Source organism: Vombatus ursinus, unplaced genomic scaffold (genome assembly GCF_900497805.2).
Source record: "Vombatus ursinus unplaced genomic scaffold, bare-nosed wombat genome assembly UNPS02014799.1, whole genome shotgun sequence".
Classification (NCBI taxonomy): Eukaryota; Metazoa; Chordata; class Mammalia; order Diprotodontia; family Vombatidae; genus Vombatus; species Vombatus ursinus.
In genome coordinates, this window is record NW_020954577.1 from 44356310 (window position 1) to 44377297 (window position 20988).

General features: G+C 48.5%; 1 protein-coding gene across 1 annotated transcript in view; it reads right to left on the minus strand.

Annotated features, from left to right (window-relative positions):
• Positions 1 to 298: 298 nt before the first annotated feature.
• The window catches only part of OSBPL10 (oxysterol binding protein like 10), a 256026-nt gene continuing 235336 nt past the window's right edge, over positions 299 to 20988 (minus strand). Inside the window, exons 11-14 of the mRNA XM_027871943.1 lie at positions 10969 to 11155; positions 4347 to 4529; positions 2964 to 3117; positions 299 to 359 (exon numbers count right to left, since the gene is read on the minus strand). Of these exons, the coding sequence (XP_027727744.1) occupies positions 315 to 359; positions 2964 to 3117; positions 4347 to 4529; positions 10969 to 11155 (569 nt within the window). The 3' untranslated portion in view covers positions 299 to 314. The remainder of the gene's footprint in view (positions 360 to 2963; positions 3118 to 4346; positions 4530 to 10968; positions 11156 to 20988) is intronic.

The following is a 20988-nucleotide window of genomic DNA, read 5'->3' on the forward strand; positions in this document are numbered from 1 at the left end:
CATGCACACAGATATCACACACACACACACACACACACACACACACACTCTCACTCTAAATATACACGCATATATCCCATTAACAGCCCCTGGGCATCCAACAGCGTATTAGTTTGGAGGGGCATTACAGCGTATGACTTTTCTCTCCTTAAAAAAAAAAAAGATTCTAACAAGACGAAACAAAAGAAAAACGGTTCCCCCCTTGGGATATCCCAACAGAGTTCAGCCAAAACCACCTGAACCTCGTATATGGCACCTTTTAATGCCTATAAAAAGATAGGTCTATTTTGGAAGAACACTGCATTTGATCCTCATCACTGGACTTTCAACAGAGGTTCCACATACATCCAACCTTCACCCTAGAAGAGAACAAGGGAGACGTTACACAGAGATGCGGGCCAAAGGAGGTCTTAGAGGAGGCAAGGGAGAGGCAGGGAACAAGTGAAACGGGACAGTCCTAGTGACTACCTAGGAACTAACGTCACAGGATCAAAACCAGAGGAATGGAGAGCTGGGAGGAGGCATCTCAATGGCCAATCCATCCCAGGACAAGTGGTCAGCGAGCTTCTGTCATAGATGGAGGACCTCGGGGCAGCTAGGTGGCGCGGTGGAGAGGAGTCAGGAGGACCTGAGTTCAAATCTGGCCTCAGACCAAACACTTGACACGTACTAGCTGTGTGACCTTGGGCAAGTCACTTAACCCCAATTGCCCAAAACAAAACAAAACAAAAAAACATAGATAGAGGACCTTAGAAGATATCTAGTCCAGCCCCACAACCATTTTACAGATCAGGAAACTGAGGCCCAAAGAAATGAACTGACTTTTCCAAGGTCACATAAGCAGTAAGTTGCAGAGCCAGAACTCAAACCCAGGTCTCCTAACTCCAAATACAGTTTTATTTCCACAACACTACGGTTAGCAGCACATGTAAACAACTAATGGGGTTTTTAGTAAAATGTCTGTCAATCAAATGGTTACCTTCATTTTAAGGACTGGATAGAGAAACCCAATCACTTCCGTTAGAGTGTAAGCCTCTCTGAGGCAGGGACTGTTCTGTTTTTTGTCTGAGCTTTATAAATACATCTTCAGGAGTCTTCTGATTTCTACTCTTGACCCTGCCATATTTGATTGTCAACCAGGATACAAGCAGTTATTAAGTACCTACTGTGTGCCAGGCCCTGAGGAGACTGAGATGAAAATGAAACAGCCCTGCCTTCAGGGACCTTACATTTTATAAGTAGACAGAGAATGCATACAAGCCCCATGCCAGAGGCACCAGCAGCTGGGGCGGGCGGGGCCTCACGGACAGGCGTCCCTACAAGCTCATCTGGGTCTCAGGTCCCTCCCTTGCAAGGGGATGGGTCTGAAGCCTGTGATCACTGGAAGCGCTTCTCCCTGTGATGCACAAAACATATCCTCCAAGCTCCCTGTGCTCCAACACCCCCAGATTCTGGGTTCCAGAGGAGACACGCTCAGCCCATGCCTCAGTGAGCCCTCAAAGCTGCTCATGAATGCCAGGCTTTGGGGAATCCCTTCACAGCTGCCTTCAAAGAGTCACAGAATCTGAATCCAGTTCAACCCACACCTGAACAGGGATTCCTTCAATCAGGTCCCTGACAAGCCTCTGCTTGAACACTTCCAGGGACGGGGAGCTCACTACTCCTCAATGCAGCCTACTCTACTGTCTCGACTGAGAACAAGTTGGTTTCATTTTTTGGTGACTGACTCCCGAGTGCCTGGCACACAGCCGGTGCTCAATAAATGCTTGATAGCTGATGGACTGAGTGTAAGAGGAAACCCTGAGATTCATGCACTGGATCTCCGGGCCACTTCCCCTGCAAGAGGGCTGAGGGCACTGAGTGCTACTCCTGGCAGTGTGGATGACCCCATGTCCCTGTGGTAGGACAAGGGCCGCCTGCCTGTTGCCTGAGAGGAACAGAGGGGACCCTGGGGACCCAGCTAAGATTCTGCTCCACAGGGGGGGACGGCTAGATCCAGATCCTACCACTAGGGCCACAGAACCAGAAGGGTCCAACTCCTTCATCTGGCAAGTGAGGAAACTGAGGCCCAGGTGAAGGGACTTCTCCAAGGTCACAAAGGCAGGAAATGTGAGAGGTCGGATTTGAGCCCAGGTCCTCCGACTTTCCCGTACCACTGTCTCACTTGACAGGGCACCTGGAGGTTTTCTGTGCAACAGCTCCAGAGGCGGTATTATCTCCTATCATCGGCCAGGGCCGCCTGGCATTCGAAAGCGGAGCAGAGCTGGGATTGGAACCCAGGTCTCTGGCGTTGGGATCCAGTGACACTGACATGAAGTCAAGCTGCCGTCCTATTTCGAACCTGGTCAGGGCGTCTCCTCTGCTCTCCTCTCAATGCTGACACTAAGTCCTGGCCCCGCCTCTAAACCAGGCCTCTGACCCAGTCTGACACCACAGACCCTCTGAAGCCCAATCCTGCCTCTGATGCTCACAGCCTGCTGGGCCTCACCCCCCCCCACCCCTGTGTAAAATGAGGGGGTGGACGACATGGCCTCGGGCGGCCCTTCAAGCTCTAGATGGGGTGTCCTTGGCCCCACACCCAACAAGAATGCCCCTTCACCCAATAAGGAGGCCCTCCTAAAATCCCTCCTCCCCTTGACAGTCCTACCAAAAACCTGAACACACCCTCCCCCACCCCCAATTCATCGTGCTATGGCAGAGAAAAGGATTTGGAGTCACAGGTCCTGGGTTCAAATCCTGACTCTGGCCACCGCCTAGCTAGGGGAGCTTGGGCGGGTCCCTCACCTCCAAGGGCCTCTGCTCCTGGTCAGACGAGATCCCCTCTGAGCCTAATTCGAGGATCCTAAGGCCCCCCCCGGCCTGCCCCTTCCCTCCTCCAGGTTTCACACTCCCTCTGTGGCCAAGCCGCGGGAGCCTCAGTTTCCCGCTCCGTGAAACGAGCAGAGCCGCCTCCCCCGCGTTACCTGCTTGATAAAATACTTTGGCTGCCACTCCCGGCTGCCGGCAGCTCGCTGCTGCTCGTCCTTGCGCTGCCGGTCCTCCAGGTGCTGCTTGAATTCCGTGGCCGAGCTCATGTCGCCCAGCTTGATGGCGTCGGTCACTTGGCGCCACAGGTTCCTGCAGGCGCACGGGGTGGTCAGGCCGGGCCGGCCACCCGCCAACCTCTGTCCCCCCCAACCCGAAACCACACCTTGAGCCCTGAGGGCAGGGACCGTCGGTCTTTGGCTTAAGACTCAGTGACCAGTGTCACGGAGGCGGCCCGGAGGTCCTCGGAGGGCAGCCCCCTCGGGTCCTGGCTGCCACGCAGCCCTGTACCCACCGGACCCGCGCACGCAGCGTACCGAGCACCAGCCGCGGCCCGGGCGGCGTCTGCGCCCGACCACAGACCCGCCCGGTGTCCCGGCGGCCGCCGGGGCGGGCATCCGCTCGGACGGCGCCCGGCCCACGGCAGATGCCCAGTCCCTGCCGGACGAGTCCGGCTGCCTCAGACTCGGTGATCCCGAAGGCCCCTTCCCGTGTGAACGATGCCTCATCCTGCCTGGAATCCTAAGTGACCCGGGGGGCAGGGGCCTCGGACAGCCCCTCCCACCCACTTCACGGTGGGGGGTGAGGATCGGACCATCCCAACGGTGAAGTTTTACAGAAACGCTCTCCACCTTAACGGGGAGTGAGACGAGGACGGGAATGTCCCGCCACCTTCTCCACGCTTTAACGACTGAGAGCTGAGGTGGCCCGCCCAGGGTCACCCGGCCAGCATGGGTCAGAGGCAGGCTCCGCGGGTCTGCACTGACCGTCGCTGTTACCCGGGCCTCAGTCACCCCATCTGCAAATGGCCGGGGTGCAGACACAGCGGTGTCTGGGGTCCTTTCTACGCCTAGGTGAAGGATTGTATGAGAGTGATGCGCAGTATGGAGAGGGAGCCGGCCTCGGGGCCAGGGAGATCCGAGTTCAAATCCGGACCCTGGCATATTCTAGCTGTGCGCCTGCCCCCAAAGCAAGTCATCCGACTGCTCTGAGCCTCAGCGAACTCCTCTATAAAAGGAGGAGAACAAAAGGAAGCCGTCCGGGATTATCGCAAGGATGAAAAGAACTCATAAACGGAGAATGTTTTGCAAATGTTCACGCGCTACAGAAATGCATGATGATTAATTACTGATCATCATTGTCGCTGCTGTTGTTATAGAGTGAGCAATGAGGCACAACAAGGCGAATGGAACGGCCTTCTCCCTTCCCCAGGCTCCTCGACGGCCCGGCCGGGGCCCTAGCGACCCCAGAGGAGGCCTCCCCAGCTGCCCCACAAGTCACACACACACGGGCACATGCGCGCGTCTGCTCCTCTCACCCACCTGGACTCCATGGAGCCTTGTTTCTCAAGGGGTCGGACCTTCTTTGGGTAGACGGGCAAAGAGGCTGTGTTGACCAATTTGGTTTCTCCGTTGCTGTACGTAAACTCTAAGATGCCGTTCCATTCACCCTGGGCCTTGCACACAACGGTGTTGGTGGGCTTGTGTTTCACTTCCGCCGTGACTCTACGTTCGATCAGACACCAAAGTCAATGCACCTCCATCCCCCTCCATGGGAAGGGCCACGAGGAAGAAAGACCACAGGACCTAACCATGCTGGATTTTTTTCCAGATTCTATCACTTGCAAATCATCCCCCTCAGCCGTGCAGCTCCCATGAATAGATGACCCAAGGATCGCCCCACCAGTATTTATGCAATGTCGGGAGACTGGGAGCAAGGCTCCGCCATCTTGGGTGGAGATCCCCATGAGGATTACAGTAGGACCCAATGGGCAGATATGGAGAGGTTGTAATCTGTACCACTGGAAGGACTGCCTACTTTGATGAGAACCCAGACCGACTGAAAACCTGATGTCATTTTCCAAGCTAAGAACCTGCTATATTTTAATAACAAAAAAGAAGGTGAAAGAGAAGTCTGATCCTTTCATTAAAAAGTAATAATTCACAGTTTGGGTCAAACATGGGCTCTATTGATTATTTGTTATCAGTGTGACCTGGAGCAAATCCTTTTATCTCTCTTGGCCTAAGGTTCCTTCTGGCTCTGTTCGTATGACCTCTCTGGGCCTCAGTTTCCCTTTCAGTAAAGGGAGTGGGTTGGCTTACACGGCCTCGAAGGTCCCTACCAGTTCTAAGTCTCTGATCCTATGACTTCTCTGCCTATTTCCCTCTCTAAAATGAGGGAAATAAGGGCAGCTAGGTGGCACAGTGGATAGACCACCAGCCCTGGAGTCAGGAGGACCTGAGTTCAAATCCAGCCTCAGACACATAACATTCACTAGCTGTGCGACTCTAGACAAGTCACTTAACCCCAACAGCCTCACCAAAAAATAAGATAAAATAAAAAATAAAATAAAATGAGGGGGATGGGTTAGATGGTCTCCCTTCCAGCCCGAGAGTTATGATTCTATGCTCCTGACCAAGATCATATTGAAAAATGAGGGAAAAGATGCAGTCCACACGCCTTGGCCTCAACACACAGCCACAGATCAATGCCTCTTCTGTCTCAGCCGCCGCTCTGGATGTGAACATGAAACCTGTCTTTAAAGACTCTTAGGGACCTCTCTGACCTTTCGCTTCTTCTGCCTCTCTCCCATCATCTGCAGGAAACTCTAGATTTAAAACAAACCCATTCCCAAAGGTCCTTTCATGCTTCTCAGATCCCCTGGGGACCCAGGGCATTCCAAAGTGGCCCCGTGCAAGAGGGAGGCGGGCTCTTTCCACCAGCTGCCTGAGATTCCATCAAGAGCTGTGTGACTCATGCCTGGCACTCTCACTGAGCTCCAGGACCCCCTCCATTGCCCCAGAGGTGGGCTGACCCCCAAGCAGGGACACAGGTCCCCCCTCCCCACCAAGTTCTCCGGGAACACAATGTGAGCCTTAACTGGCTTCTGGCTCCGCACAGTCGTGTTCACTTTAACTCCACACAAAGCGAATAAATACCTTTCCGATCCAAAGGGCAGAAGCGGAAATGCACGTATATAAATAGATTTGCTTCTAGGAAGCTTTTTATAACGGGAGCAAAGAAAGACAGTAGCTTTGGTTCCTCCCCCTCCCAGTAGCAGATTTCTCTGTGTCTTTTACTTACTTATTTTTTTACACTCATGGTCCTAAAACAGAGGGAAAGATACTGCTCTTCACCTAACTTCCAGCCTCCTGGTCATTAGAAAGGGTCACACACGAAAGCCCCCAGCCCTCCCGGCTCCCCGTGAAATCTTCAGCAGCAACAACAACTAAAAAAAAACAGCTATTTCTCTTTTCTAGAGTGGTTTCCATCACAAATACTGTAGCCACCTGGCAAACGTGATTGTTTACACCCAAGAGGTCTTGCTGCATTCCCTTAACACACTGTACACTCACTGGAGGCTTGCATGATTTCACATTTGTCGTTGTACGCCCAGTGCCTGGAACGTAATAAACACTTGCCGATGAAGACCCGCAAGCTGTGACTAGTTCCTAGGGCTGCCATTCACCCTGAAATAATTCCTTTGTATTTGTTTTGTATCTATTATGAACTTACTTAATTTGTAGACCTGCCGTTTCCTCCAGGAGAACATAATTTCTCTGAGGGCTAGAATGGGTCCGTTTGGTCACTGCATCTCCAGCTAGCACCCCTAGCCTTGTCCCTGACACACATTAGCCACAAAATATGTGCTCATTAGATGGAGTTGAATTTAACTGAAATAACCACAGGGTCACTCGTGTCCGTGTAAATTATAAAAGAGTCACACAAATTGAGAACTGGTCAGGGGCTTCCAGGCCATCTAGTCTGACCTCCTTCTTTGAGGAAACTGAGTCCCAAACAGGTAAAGGATTGACCAAGGTTACAGATTTAGCAGAACAGGGATGCGAGCACGATGTCATTTGATTCCAAATCAATCAATACTTATCAAGCACCTACTATGTACCAGGCACTCTGCTAAGCTCTGAGGATACAAAAAGAGGCAAAAGACTGTCCCTGCCTTCAAGGAGCTCACAATCTAATGATATAATAACAATGAAAGTAATAATAATTATAATAATAAAAATAATAGCTAACATTTATATAGAGCTTACTAAGTACCAGACACTGTGCTAAGTGCTTTATTCTCGTCTATGCTGAACGGGAACACGTAAAGAAAAAAAAAGAACTGCTCCATATAATTTTACAAGGGAGCAATTTTCCCAAACCAGGAGGAAAGCGCCCCAAAGAGGATGACATTGATAATAACAATGGCCAGCATTTACACAGTACTTTACAGACCTCAAAGTGCTCTCTGTATTATCTAATTTGATCCTCACAACAACCCTGAAATGTGGGTTCCATTATTATTCCCATTTTACAGATGAGGAAAATGGGGTTGAGAAAGGTTATGTGACTTGCCCAAGGACACGCAGCGAACGAGGATCCGAAACAGTTATCAGGCCTTCCTGACTCCAAGTTCAACGCTCTATCCCTGGCTCCCCTGAGCGGCTTCAGGTCTCCGACCTTCACGAGCAAACGCACCGACCCAAAGCCCCTACGAAACCGCATCTCCACCCATTGAAAGTGTATTTCCCCTATCTGAAGAGCAAATGGGACTTGGCCAGTCGGGGGCAAAGCTAGGGAGGACGTGTCCTGCAACTGTCTTCTGTCCCCAAAAGTTCTTCAGAAAAGGACCCAAAGCCTCCCAATGCCTTCCTTTACAGAGGGCAGAGACTCCCTCCACCTTGCCCCGGCTGCCCCGCCTGGCTTCAGCTCCATGGAACAAGAAGACCCCACGCCAGGGGCCCTGGTCCCCCTCCTCTCCTGCCTTCTCTCCTGTCATGAGACTGTAAGCTCCTGGAGGGCAGGAGCTGTCTTTCTTTTTATTGCTTCCTTAGCATTTAGCACAGTGCCTGGCACACAGTAGGAGTTTCAATGTTTATTGGTTGCATTAGAAAAGACCAATGTTTTATCATTAAACTTTGCTGCACCATCCCTGCCAAAAAAATAGCCCCACTTTTCCCTTGACATAGAGCTGACCACGAGAAAAACCAACCACAGGCTTGGCCAGATCATGGCAAGAGCCCCTCTGTCCCTCAGGGTCCTCATTAGGACCATCAGTTCTCACCAAATGATGGTCTAGAATTGGTCTGGTCAATCGCTTCACCTGTTTGGGACTCAGTTTCCTCATCTGTCATATAAGAGGGTCAGAGTCTCAAAACCCCTGACCAGTTCTTGATCTTTTATAATTCAGATAGATGCTAGTGACCTTGGGGTTAATTCAATTCAATTCAATTTAATGGGTATGTAATGCAGGACATCATTGCCAGAAAACCTCTCCTTCCATCCCCACGATATTGCACTATGGGAACCATTAGCCCTATTTGACAGATGCGGAAATTGAGGCTCCAAGCACTTCACTGGCTTATTTGGTCACTGAGCTTCCAAGTGTTAAAAGCCAAAGGCCTTTAAGGCAGGATTCAAACCCAGGTCTCTTCTGGTGTTAGCTCCAATGCACTTTCAGCCAGCCCCTGCGGCATCTCAGAAAACAGGGGAACCTGGGCTCTAATTTCAGTGACTCCATGACCTGACCCGGAAAGCCTGTGTGCACACACACAGCCCCCACACCTGCAGCATCTCAGCAGGTGAGCCTTCAGGCTGGTGGAGAACCCTGCATAGACTGGAATAGAATGCAGCTGCCTGGGAGTGTTAAACAGCTAATCCTTATCAGACTTCCACAGGTTGGAGCAGGCATCTACGTATGTATGTATGTATGCATGCATGCAGAGGTCTGCTACAGCCTGTGGGGTCTGACAATCTCTCTCTGTGTGTCTCTCTGTCTCTTTTTTTTTTTAATAGGCATGCAGGGTTAAGTGACTTGTCCAGGGTCACACAGCTAGTCAGTGTCAAGCATCTGAGGCTGGATTTGAACTCAGGTCCTCCTGATGCCAAGGCCAGAACTCTATCCGCTGTGCCACCTAGCTGCCCCTGAAGGAGGTTTTCAAATGCAAAAAGTGCATTTAAAGTGCAAAGCACCACAAAGGAAACCAAAGACGAAGATGTCCTTTTTTCCCGTCCAAGTTCCCAGAGCCCTCGGGAGTCTGCGGACCCCAGGTAAGGTCTCTGAGGCTCCCTCCTGCTCGACCATCCTCTGATCCCAGCATGACTCCTGAGCCTCCAAGTCCCCCCTCCCCCACCAGAAGGCACGAGCTCAAATCGCGTGCCATTAATTTAAGTAAAAGAAAAGGGGGTTATTAAATCCACCACACACACACACAAATTACGATGGAAAGGACTCTGGGAAGCTGGGCGGCTCAGTGGATAGGGCGCTGGGCCTGGAGTCAGGAAGAGCTGAGTTCGAATCTAGCTTCCAACATTTACGAACTGTGTGACCTCTGCCTGCCTCAGTTTCCTCAAATGTAAAATGGGGATAATAACGGCAGCGCCTACCTCACAGATTTGTTCTGAAGATTGAATGAGATACTTGTAAAGTGCTTAGCACAGTGCCTGGCACACAGTAAGCACTTAATAAATGCTTACTCCCTTTCCTATTTCCTTCCTCCCTTCACCAGCTGAGTTTCGTTCAATCATTTCAGTCACACCCAACTCTCTAGAAACCCATTTGGAGTTTTCTTGGCAAAGACACTGGGGCGGTTTGCCATTTCCTTCTCCAGTTCATTTTACAGAAGAGGAAACTGAGGCAAACAGGGTGAAGTGACACAGCCAGGGTGTCACATGACTAGTAAATGTCTGAGGCTGGATCTGAACTCATGAAGACGAAGATGAGTCTTTGGGACACCCAGCCTGACGCTCTCTGCACCACGGCGCCATCTAGTGGCCCCCATCAACTGAGAACTGCTCAGAATGAAACAAGGGCCTGGCCTCAAAATTGGTAACCACCAATCGCCAAGCTTTCTCATCCAAAAGAATTAACTTCTTGGGTGGATTGTCTCAGATAAGACAAATTATGGACAAAGAAAAAAAAACTTTACTTTCATGTCATTTCCATAGAATAAACTCATAAAAAGCACCAAAGAGTTTATTTGATTTCCAGTTTGAAAGAAAACATTGAATTCTCCCACAGGGATGGACCGGCCAACGTGGCTGGAAAGGTGCTGGCAGCAGTGTGGACGGGGACTGGAAGACTGGCCTCAGGAAGCCCTGGGTTCGAGTGCCGCCACCTCCCCCAAGACATCTATTGCTGTGTCACCCTGGACAGTGTTCCAGGCCCTTCTCCAAGACTGTGCACTAACACAAGGCGCTGATTTGCATGAGCAGAGGGTCTCTCCTCGCCCAAAGGCCCAAACGTATGACAGGAAGCAGTTAACAATCAGGTAACTTCCCATCGAGAATATATATTAGAGTCATAGGATGTAGAAACTGGGGGGAAAAAAAACAACCACCCAGAACGATCATTTGGTCCCTTTTGTTTTACAAGTGAGGAAACTTGAGGTCTGGTCTCTGATCCTAGCATTCCCCCAGGAGCACTGGGTCTCCACTTCCTCATCTTTAAAATGAAAGCACTGGACAAGATGGCCTCAGAAGACTGGAGTCTCCTCCACAACAATCCACAGAACAGGATAACTTCTATCAGTGCCAGTGTCCTCGATTCTTGCCAGCTGATGAATATGTGAAAAGGGTATCCCAAAAGACTCACAGTTAACTAAAGAGACTTGGATATGAGAAAGGTGAAAAAAAAAAGACGGCCTTTCATGAAGGGGCTGGCAGAAATCCCTGCTAACAAGATGATTCATCTTCTCCAGTTAAATAGGAGATCACGCATCAGAATACTTACCGCAAACAATCTGATCTCAATTTCCATTCTGAGGGACTCAGCAGCATTTGGCAAACGGATGAGAAGCAATTCTTTCCTAGGCCAACTGGGATCCCAGCTTGAATGGAGCAGAGGAAGAAAGGATGGGCAGGGAGGGAGGGGACACAGGATAAAACAATGTCTGGGCCTTGGGGAAATGAGCTGGAGCCTGGCCCTTCTAGTTCTCCTACCTGTGGATTTTGCCTCCGTAGAAAGGCTTGGTGTGGAAGGTGACTAGCGCAGTGTAACCAGTCTTGGCGCAATCCATGGTGACTTTCCCGCCAAGCTCCACCCATGGGATGGTCAGAATCGAGCGGGCATATGCGCTAGGCAGCGTGAATACGTAGTCTTCCCCATAGTCCAAAAGCCGCAGAACGCCTCATGGGTGAAAACATTGAGAAGAGTTAGAAGTGGCCTCCCCAAAAGACCCAGAACTGTTATGACCCATCCATTCACATGGATGGTCAGTGCTCTCTAAAGAATAAAATTATTCTGCGGCAGCTAGGTGGCGCAGTGGATATAGCACCGGCCCTGAAGTCAGGAGGACCTGAGTTCAAATCTGACCTCAGACCAAACTCTTGACACTTACGAGCTGTGTGACCTTGGGCAAGTCACTTAACCCTGAGTGCCTCACCAAAAACAAAACAAAACAAAACAAAAAAAAGAATAAAATTGTTCAAGGATGGAGAATCTGAGGAAATACTCTTTCGCTATTTCAGGGAGCTATAATTACATCATGTGGGTATTCTCTTGATCCATGCAGATTGCAACCCATTTATGACATAGTAGTAGTAATAATAATAATGTTAATAATAACAATAATATATAGCTAGCATTTATATAGTGCTTTAAGGCTCACAAAACATTTTATATTTTCTCATAACAACCTATGAAGTAGATGCTATTTTTACCTCATTTTGCAGTTGAGAAAACTGAGGCTGAAAGTGATTAAATGACTTGCCCAGGGTCACCCAGTAACAGTTTGAGGGTGGATTCAAACTCAGGTCTTCCTAACTCAAGGTCTACTACTCCACACATTACACTACCTAACTATAAAAAATACTAAGTGGTCTTTCAGAGTTGCTATGTCTGATAAAGGGCCAGCCCTGTGGCCAGCTTGGTGGTGAGCCCCTCAGAACTCAGCTAGGCTTGTTTTAAGAAGACAGGTTGGAAAGCCCATCGCTGGGCTTTCTGCCCACTACAACCAACCCTTTAGGCCTTATCTTTCTTTTTCTTTTTCTTTTTCTTTCTTTTCTTTCCTTTTTTTTTTTTTTTTTTGGGCAATCGGGGTTAAGTAACTTGCCCAGGGTCACACCGCTAGTGAGTAGCATGTGTCTGAGGCCAGATTTGAACTCAGGTCCTCCTGACTCCAAGGCTGGAGCTCTATCCACTGTGCCACCTAGCTGCCCCTCTTTAGACCTTATCATGGTACAGAGTTCTCTCTGTTCACTCTGGGGTTTCGAAAGCTAAGCCTGCAGAGCTCCAGCAGATTCCACCAAGTCAAGAAAAAATGTCCCAAGGAAGGAGACAGAAAGAACATCTGACGTCAGCAGAGGTCACAATCGGCTGCAAAAGTAGCCCTAACCCATGTATTTCACGTTTGTCCAACCAGCCCACCCATGGCTCCAACACCAATGGCTTTCGTTAAACAACGTGATTCATTACCAGATCATAGTCTTGGAGCTGGAAGAGGCTTTAATTAGAAGAAACCATCTAGTTCAAGCAGTCAGTTTGCAATTTTACAGATGAGGAAACTGAGGCCCAGATAGGTCAAGGTAAACCACAAGGAGAAAGCAGCAGGGGTGGGGAACCTGCAGCCCCAAGGCTACATGTGGCCCTTTAGGTCCTCAAGTGCGGCCCTTTGACTGAATCCAAACTTCATAAAACAAATCCCCTTAATAAAAAGATTTGTTCTGTAAAACTGGGACTCAGTCAAAAGGCCTCACCCAAGGACCTAGGAGGTTCCCCACCCTTGAGTCAGACAAATATTAAGCACCAACCAGATACATGTGCTAATTATCACTGGAGATACAAAGATAGAAAGACCGAAGACCCTGCCCTCTAGGTGCTTACCATAGGCTAGGGACGAAGGAGGTGAGAGGAGAACAGAGAATGATGGGAAAATAAGAAAGCAAAAAAACAACATGTAGAACACGACAGGGCCAGAAGGTGACTAAAGGGGAGAAAATGCTTTTAGCTGGGCAGGATTCCAGGAAGACTTTATGAAGGGTGAAGTATCCAAGATGGCACCTGGAGTAAGAGGTGGATTCTGGAAGGCTGAGATGGGAAGGGAAGGGAAGGCAGCCCCGGCACCAGATCCTCGGAGACCCTGCCAAGTCACTGAACCCAGGCTCTGAGACCAGACCAGGCTCCTTTGCTCAGGCCATCTTCCCACCTCTCCCTCTGGAAAGGTAATCATTTCAACCCTACCACCATTTCTGGAAGGGGTATATCACACAAACCTCCCTTTTATGTGTGTCATCTTCCCGATTCAGATGTAAGCTCCTTGAGGGCAGGGGCTGTTTATTTATTATATTTATATTTATATTCCAAGCAAGGTGCATGGAATAAATCAATCAATAAATGTCCTTTCCATCCATCCATCCATCCATTCTTGGCAACCAAGCAACCTGTGCAAATACATTGAGGCGAGTGAAGGCAAGACAAGATTAGGGAACAGCTAGCAGTCCTAGCAACCCAATTTGCCTGGGATGCAGAGGATGATGTTTTTGTTTTCTTTTTATAGGTGCCAAGGATTTGGGCGTTTGGGGATTTTTTGTTGTTGTTGTCATTGTTTTTACTGTTTTGTTTCATTTGCATTTTCCTCTCCTTACCTTTTCTTCTTCCAAAACATTGTTCGTTGGGTGCGTTTGGCAACTGGAGGGATCATTTCACGCGCTACCATTTAAAGACCAGAAAGACAGTTATGCAGAAGACATAGCGTCTTCCAACTCCTTCAAGGCCATAAGAAGAGACCATAAAATTACAATGAGGGATTCAGACCACACACCAGGAATTCCTCAATGGTAGCAGGGATGGGGAACGAGCGGCCTCGAGGCCACAGGTGGCCCTCTGGGTCCTCAAGCGCACCCCTTTGACTGAATCCAAACATCCCCTTAATAAAAGGATTTGTTCCGCAAAACTTGGACACTGAAAAGACTTCAACCAACCAACCAATCAATCAGCGAGTCTTTACTCGGATACATCCTCGTCTACAGGTCTTTAAAGCAGGATCAATTCCTCTTTGCCTAAGATGACTTAAAAGTCATCCCCACCAAACTCTGGTGTTTCCGTAACAAAGGAGAAACAGGGCAGGGAGGACAACTGTCGATGACCTGTCAAAGTCTCTTCTTGACCTTTTAATTCCATCCCCGCTATGAAATGAGCTTCTTTTGGCATGTCCACACTTGACCTGCCCTCCGAGTCAGTGTGACTTAAGAGAAGGATGCATCCCTTTGGGGCCCTTTGTAAATTAAAAGGGATAAAAAATCCCTAGGATTTTACAAAAGGAATTTGACCATTAAATCACCCAGCAATAGTCTTAGTGCTTACGTACCCCCTTTTCATTATGTTTTTTTTTTAATCTGTCCTCATCTGGAACATATATAGAAAACGTATTTCAAATCACATTCATCAAAAGAACGGCAAATTAACACTCTGTCTTAACTGGCACCCATTCTGAGGAAGCTGAAAGAAGACCAATTAGTCAATCATGCCCATCTATTGTCCCGGGAGCCTGCCCTTGGCATTTCACGAATTGCTTTCACAGTCAGCAAAATTGCCAGCCATTCAAAGATTCAAACTCATTAAGTCGGAGAAAATACTGAATCCAGTAACCAGTCATTCCCTCGTCAGGTGGCAGTGAGCAAAAACCTTAATTAAAACAGGACCTAAAGGAGAGCTGTTCTGGTTCCTGTGACCCATCCTGGATCAGGGAATTCAGATGCCGAACCTCAGCGCAGATGGTACTTCAGAGGTCCCCTTACCCAAGTCACACCCAAACGAGAATCCCTTCGTTGGCGGGCCAGCCAGCCTCGTGGCTCTGCAGCTTGTGCCGGGGAGATCCTCCTGCCTCTCCCCTGACAAACCCACCTCTCTGAGACTGGCAACCCCTCGCTCCCAATCCAGCCCTCTGGGACCAAACAAAATGAGTTTAATCCTTTCCTCCGGCTCAGTTCCTCTGATAAAGGAACCTTCTTCTTGGAGGGCGGCACGCCTCCATGACATCCGAAGACCTGAGTTCAAGTCCTGGCTGTGCTATCTTGGGCAAGCTATTCACCTGTCTAAACCTCAGTTTCCTCCTCTGTAAAACAAGGGAGCTGGACGAGATGCCCTCTCTGGTCCTTTTGGGCTCTAAATCTATGCTGCCAAAAGACTCATTCCACTCTGGGCTTTTCCTGGTGTCGGTGCTCTCCCCCTTGAGATTGCCTTTCATGCATGTGTGTATGCGTGCATGTATGTACGTGTGTGCATGCGTGTGCATTTTTGCATGCACATGCATGTACTGGGGTACATGGATCATAACCCCAGAGTAATTGTTTGATTTTTTTGTCCTAATGTCCTAGCACCAGCGCCTGACCTACGTTAGATGCCTAGGAAATGAGTGGTGAATGGACCAGGGGATGGTGATACTGAAGGGGCCTTTTCCTTTTCATGGGGTGAATTCCATTCCTCCTGTTCCCCAGACACAGGATCAGGATCATTTAAGAGGATGAGCCATTTACTCCCTCACTGATGGGAATTCAGGTTGGAGAGATTCAGAAGGCAGGGCATGAGCCGTAGGTCTGCGGGGGGGACTTCCCGGAGACCATGGAAGAACAGTATGGTGATGGCCAGGTCACGTGACAAGGAGCTCCCTTAGTGATAGGCGCATTGGGGGAAAGGGCGACCCATCACTATGTCCATGAGAGTGGACTCTGATGTCGGCAGAGCTGAACACGCTGAAGAACTGAGTTTTATCATCTATTGAGGGCTGCGAGCACATACCACAAGTGGTAGCATTCGCCATTAAATTCCCGCAAACGCTTCAGGGTCCCAATTCAACAATAATCAGAAAGTCCTAGGAAAATAATTACTAACAATAATAACATTCATATAGCGCTTTAAGGTTTGCAAAGCACTTTACATATATCTTATTTTATCCTCACAACAACCCTAGGAGATAGGTGTTTTTATTTTTCCCATTTTACAGATGAAGAAAGTGAGGCAAACAGGTTAAGGGACTTGTCCAGGGTCACACAGCTAAGCGACTCCAGACCCAAGGTTCTATCTGCTGTGCCTCCCAGCTCCCACTGTGTGAAGGCCACCACTGTTGGATGAATTATGGATGAGAATCCCACAGGATGAGATGTGAGTGAACTGTGATGGACACCATTCTCATGGCAGGCAGCAATGATAAAAACCACCAATCCCTTAATGTATCCTGAAGAAATGTAAAGAACTGGATGAAGATTCAAGAAATCAATTGCACTTTAGGACGGAAGAGACCTGACCCAGCAATATCGCCCCTGAAAAAAGACTCGGATGCTTGGTCGGCTGCAAGCTCAACGAGGGACCACAGAACGTCGAACAGGGTGAACAGCATTTAAATGAATTCACAGCTGTGCTCGGCTCTTGAGAAGCAACGGGTGCCTTGTGCTCAGAACCACGCAAGCCGGTCCCAGGATTTGGGAGGTAGAAGGAGTCTCATCTAATCTAACCCAAACCAAGAGGGTTCCCAACCATACGATGATGATTTTCTGCCCAAGTCCAGCACCTCTCAAGGCAGGCCATCCCAGTTTTGGACAGCTCCAATTACGCTATTTTTCTCAAGCACTGGGAGAATCCCGTTAATAGAGGGAGTCACGCTTTATTGTTCCTGGTACTTCTCACTCCCAGAGGATAAGAGACTGTCTTCTGCCTTCTGTTGTACCACCAGCTCTCATCACAGTGCCTGGCACATAGTAGGTGCTTAATAAATATTTACTGATTGAGTATATTCACATGTAAAGAGCCAGGGAAGATGATACATTGAGTAGCCCTTGGCAGTAAAAATGCCAGACCAACCCAGAATGCCAAGTCTGTCTTTGCTAGCAATCCTTCCAACTGACCGATCCAAAAATTCAACAAAACATTACCTTCTAGAATATATCCAAAGGCTTCATTTCTGAGAGCTGCTGCAACCTTCAGGAAAACCCCCTCCCCTCAAACATGGGAGTAATCAGCTACATTGGCATTCCTAATTCTCTAACCTAAAGTGGGGAGAAATTGCCTAAACTTCTGCCTTATCTAGAATACGAGGTAATTTTATCTCAAAAAAGAAGAGAGAACCCCACTCATCACAATTAATTACATTAATGTGGCTCATAATCCAGCTTCCCAGACAAGCCTAAAAGTGCCATATGCAAACACAAACCCACCAACCGGCATCCCAAAGTCTCTCTCAATTTTGGCCATTCCAAGCTCCTCCTGTCTTGCCTTGAGGCATTTTCTGACAATAAAAGCCCCTGACTACCCTCTCTCCCACACTTCCAAAGCTCAGGGCATGTAGGCAAAGCCAGTCCTGCGTGAAGGCAAATCTAATGAAATTTCTAACAGCATTTTAATCCAAAATGGAACAGGACAGAATGAATGTCCTATTGCTTTGTTCAACCCAGGCCTATATGTGAAGAAGCCAACAAGGATTAGCTTCAGAAGGGAGACCAAAAAAGAAATTCAGCCCTGCTCCCACATCCCTCCACCCGCCACGTTGTTCGGTGTCAGAGGCACCAGAGCGGGGGAGGCAGCAGGTGCCCAGGGGCAGGACATATCTGTAGTTAAGCTGTTCAGAGAGGCAGCCTGGTGTAATAGGCAGACCTGGGACTTGGGAGTCAGAAAGAGCTAAGTTCAAATCTTGCCTCAGACCTGGAACCTGTGAACTTAAATTAAAAAAAAAGTTTTAAAAACTGCATTTTGTTGTAATTGGTTTCCTTTTGTAATCCTACTTTGTTTTATGTATTTAAAAACACGATTATGATTGGGTCCATGGGCTTCACCAGACACTGCCAGAGGGGTCCATAACTCAAAAAAAAAAAGGTTAGAAACCCTCATCTTTGACACTAGTTGTAGGGCTTTGAGCAAGTCACAACCTCTCTGGGCCTCAGTTTCTCTTCTGTAAGAATGAGGGGGTGGACTGAAGGAACTCTAAGTTCCCTTTTGACCCAGGACAAATTACTTCATCTCTGGGATCACCTACTTCACACGAGGTTATCGTGACAATCAAATAAAATTATCTGCGTAAAGTGCACTGCAAAGAGCTCTATGATGGTCGGCTGTCGTCACCATCATCACTAGCAGATGGTAGAAGTGGGTGACAGAACCAGGATCCCCAAAGGTCTAGGCCAAAGCTTTTCAGCAAAAGCTAATAAGAGATAACAGCAGATTTGAAGCCAGGAAATTCAGGCTGGAATTCAAGCTCTGCTGTTTCCCTAGCAGCCCGATATTGGGTGAGTTCACTTCCTCTGCATCCCCACTGCTCCATCAGTAAAACAAAGGGACTGGACCAGAAGAATGCTAACGACCCGGCCGGCTCCAAAGCCGGCTGTGACAAATGTAAAGTCTGCACTTGGGTCCAAAAAATCAACTGTACAAACGGTACATACGGGCAGAAAGCAAATCAAATGAGAAGGCCCTGGGGATGCTAGCGGACTTTGGGCTTCACCTGAGCCAGGCGCAGGACATAGAGCCCAAATAGCTGATATGATCTGAAGATGCTTTGACACAAGGCTGAAGATTCTCTCTTTCCCTCGCCTGGTTCTCCTCCAATTTCTCTGACCACCACCTCTCACTCTCCTCCAGGACCCTTTAGCTAATCACTTACTCATACAACCTTAATCAATAGGCACTTATTAAGCACCTACTATGTGCTAGTCTCTTCTCTAGGATCACTCTAGTCTTCCCCTTAGCAATCTTACCTACCTCAGAGGCTTGACCTCCATGTAATTCATTCCCAAATTTTACTTCATCCCTGACCTTCTGAACTCGAGACAGCTGACAATATATGGAGTACTTTAAGATTTGTAAAGCACTATCTATACTCATGTATATATGTACATACACATCATATCATGGAATCCTTACAGGTAAGGAAACTGAGGCACAGAGGTGAAATGATTCTGCTGTGGTTATACACACAGGATGGAACTCCCATTTTTACTGACTCCAAGCCCAGTGTCCCCAGCACAAGTCCAAGAAGCCTCTCCAGCGACATGTCCAACTGCCCTCTGCAGTCTGTGGACAGATTTCAGGGGAACTGTGACCTTGAATGGAGAAAAAAACTACATCTTTATTTTCACCAACATTGGTTTCCTTTATAATCAATCCGCATTTAAGAACTTTCTTCTTAGAAACGGCCTACAGACTTCACCAGACTGCCTGCCACAAAAACAGAGAACTTCTGATCTAAATAAAGTTTACATCTCCCCCAGTGCTCAGCATCACAGCAAGCAGCACGTATTTTTTGAACTGAACTGAAACAGAGAATTCATACGTGCCAAAAGCCAAATCCACCAACGTGTAAACCTTCGAAACATTATCATAAAGACATTTTAAAAGCACAAATGCAACTTATACAGCCTTTAAAACCACACGAATCCGAATCCTGAAAACTCACCTGATCTGTATACAGGAAACACACACTATTTGTTTAGAAAAGGCCTTGAAGGGGTGGTCACAACTGGTTTATCTTTGAAGTCAGTCATGAATAAATAACATGAGACTTTTATGAGTCAGCCTGTCGTTGGGGAGAGCATTCTGTCCTGGGGCTCCTGCCAGATCTCTTTTACCTGGCCCAATCCAATCCCACAAGCATTTATTAAGCACTACCAAGGCACTATAGATACAGAGACAAAATGAAAAACAGCCCCCACCCTCAACGAGCTTACAGTCGACTCTTGGGGGGAGACCAAACAAACACGTAGCCCTGCATGATCATGGGATGACCAGCTTGGAGATCTGGAAGTGCGGCTCCGAGGAGAAGGACGGCATGAAACCCCATCTATTTAGTGTTCACCGTGTGTCAAATACCTTCTGCTGCACTGGGGATTCAAAGACAAAACTGGAGGGTCCCTGCCCTCGGGGTGCAACCGGTCAGAATAAGAGAGCGGGACAGACGGCACGCGAGCAGAAGGAAGCTAGAGACCCGATGAGGCAGGGACGGGGAGGGACGACATCCCAGAAAGGGGGCCCGGCCGGGGCTGGCCAGTCCATCCGAGGACCACGCAGCAGGGTCTGCTCACAGCAGCCTCAATCACGTAAGCAAATATACAAGCGACTCTGGAACCCCGAGAAGGAACTGCCATCTCCTTCTACCACGGATGCTTCCATGAAGTGACATATTTTTATATCTCAGAACTGAGAATGACCATTTTATACGTTGCTCCGTCTTCTCCTGCCAAGGATGAGATCATCAAATACGGGGTGAGATCATGGATGTCCACCTACCCAGGCCAGTCCTGGGAGAGGCAATGAAATAACATCTGTGCACGAGGTCACCAGGAGCAAAGAGAACGGAACCCCCTCGACGAGCAGGAACCTGGTATCGGCCACCTTTCAGGTCAAGGATCCCCTGGACACGGGGAGCAGAAGGGACGGCCCGGGATGCTGTCGGTTCTAAGCATTCTCCTGAGCAACTTCAATGAGCTGATACTTGCGAAGCGCTTAGCACAGTGCCTGGCCCATAGCAGGTGCTTAATAAATGCTTATTCTCTTCCCTCCCTCAGCTAGGATGGAGAGGCAGGGCCTCACCAGCACATCCCAGAGCAGGCAAAGGCCAGGATCTGCTGACTGTCTTGGACCAGAGCCAAGATATCACCAACACAATGGGAGAAGAACCTCCCTCACGCTGTTAAGACTTAATCAGCAAGGATTACTCTGAACCCAAGAACAGAGATGAAACCTGTTTAATTTGCTGGTCTGAGTTATGAAATGCAACATCAGGGCAGATCAGGAGAGCTCCTTGTACTTGTGAATAATGCATTTTGAGCTCAGTATGGTACAAAAGAATGAGTGAGTTCAAGACCTGAAGCGTGGAGCCTTGGGTTAAAATCTTGGCTTTAAGATTTACCAGCTCCATTTACCCATTTGTAAAATGGGGGTGATAATAACAGCGCCTCCCTCTCAGGGCTGTTGTGAAGACCAAATGAGATAATATTGGTAAAGTGCATTGGAAACCTTCAAGAACTATGGAAACACCA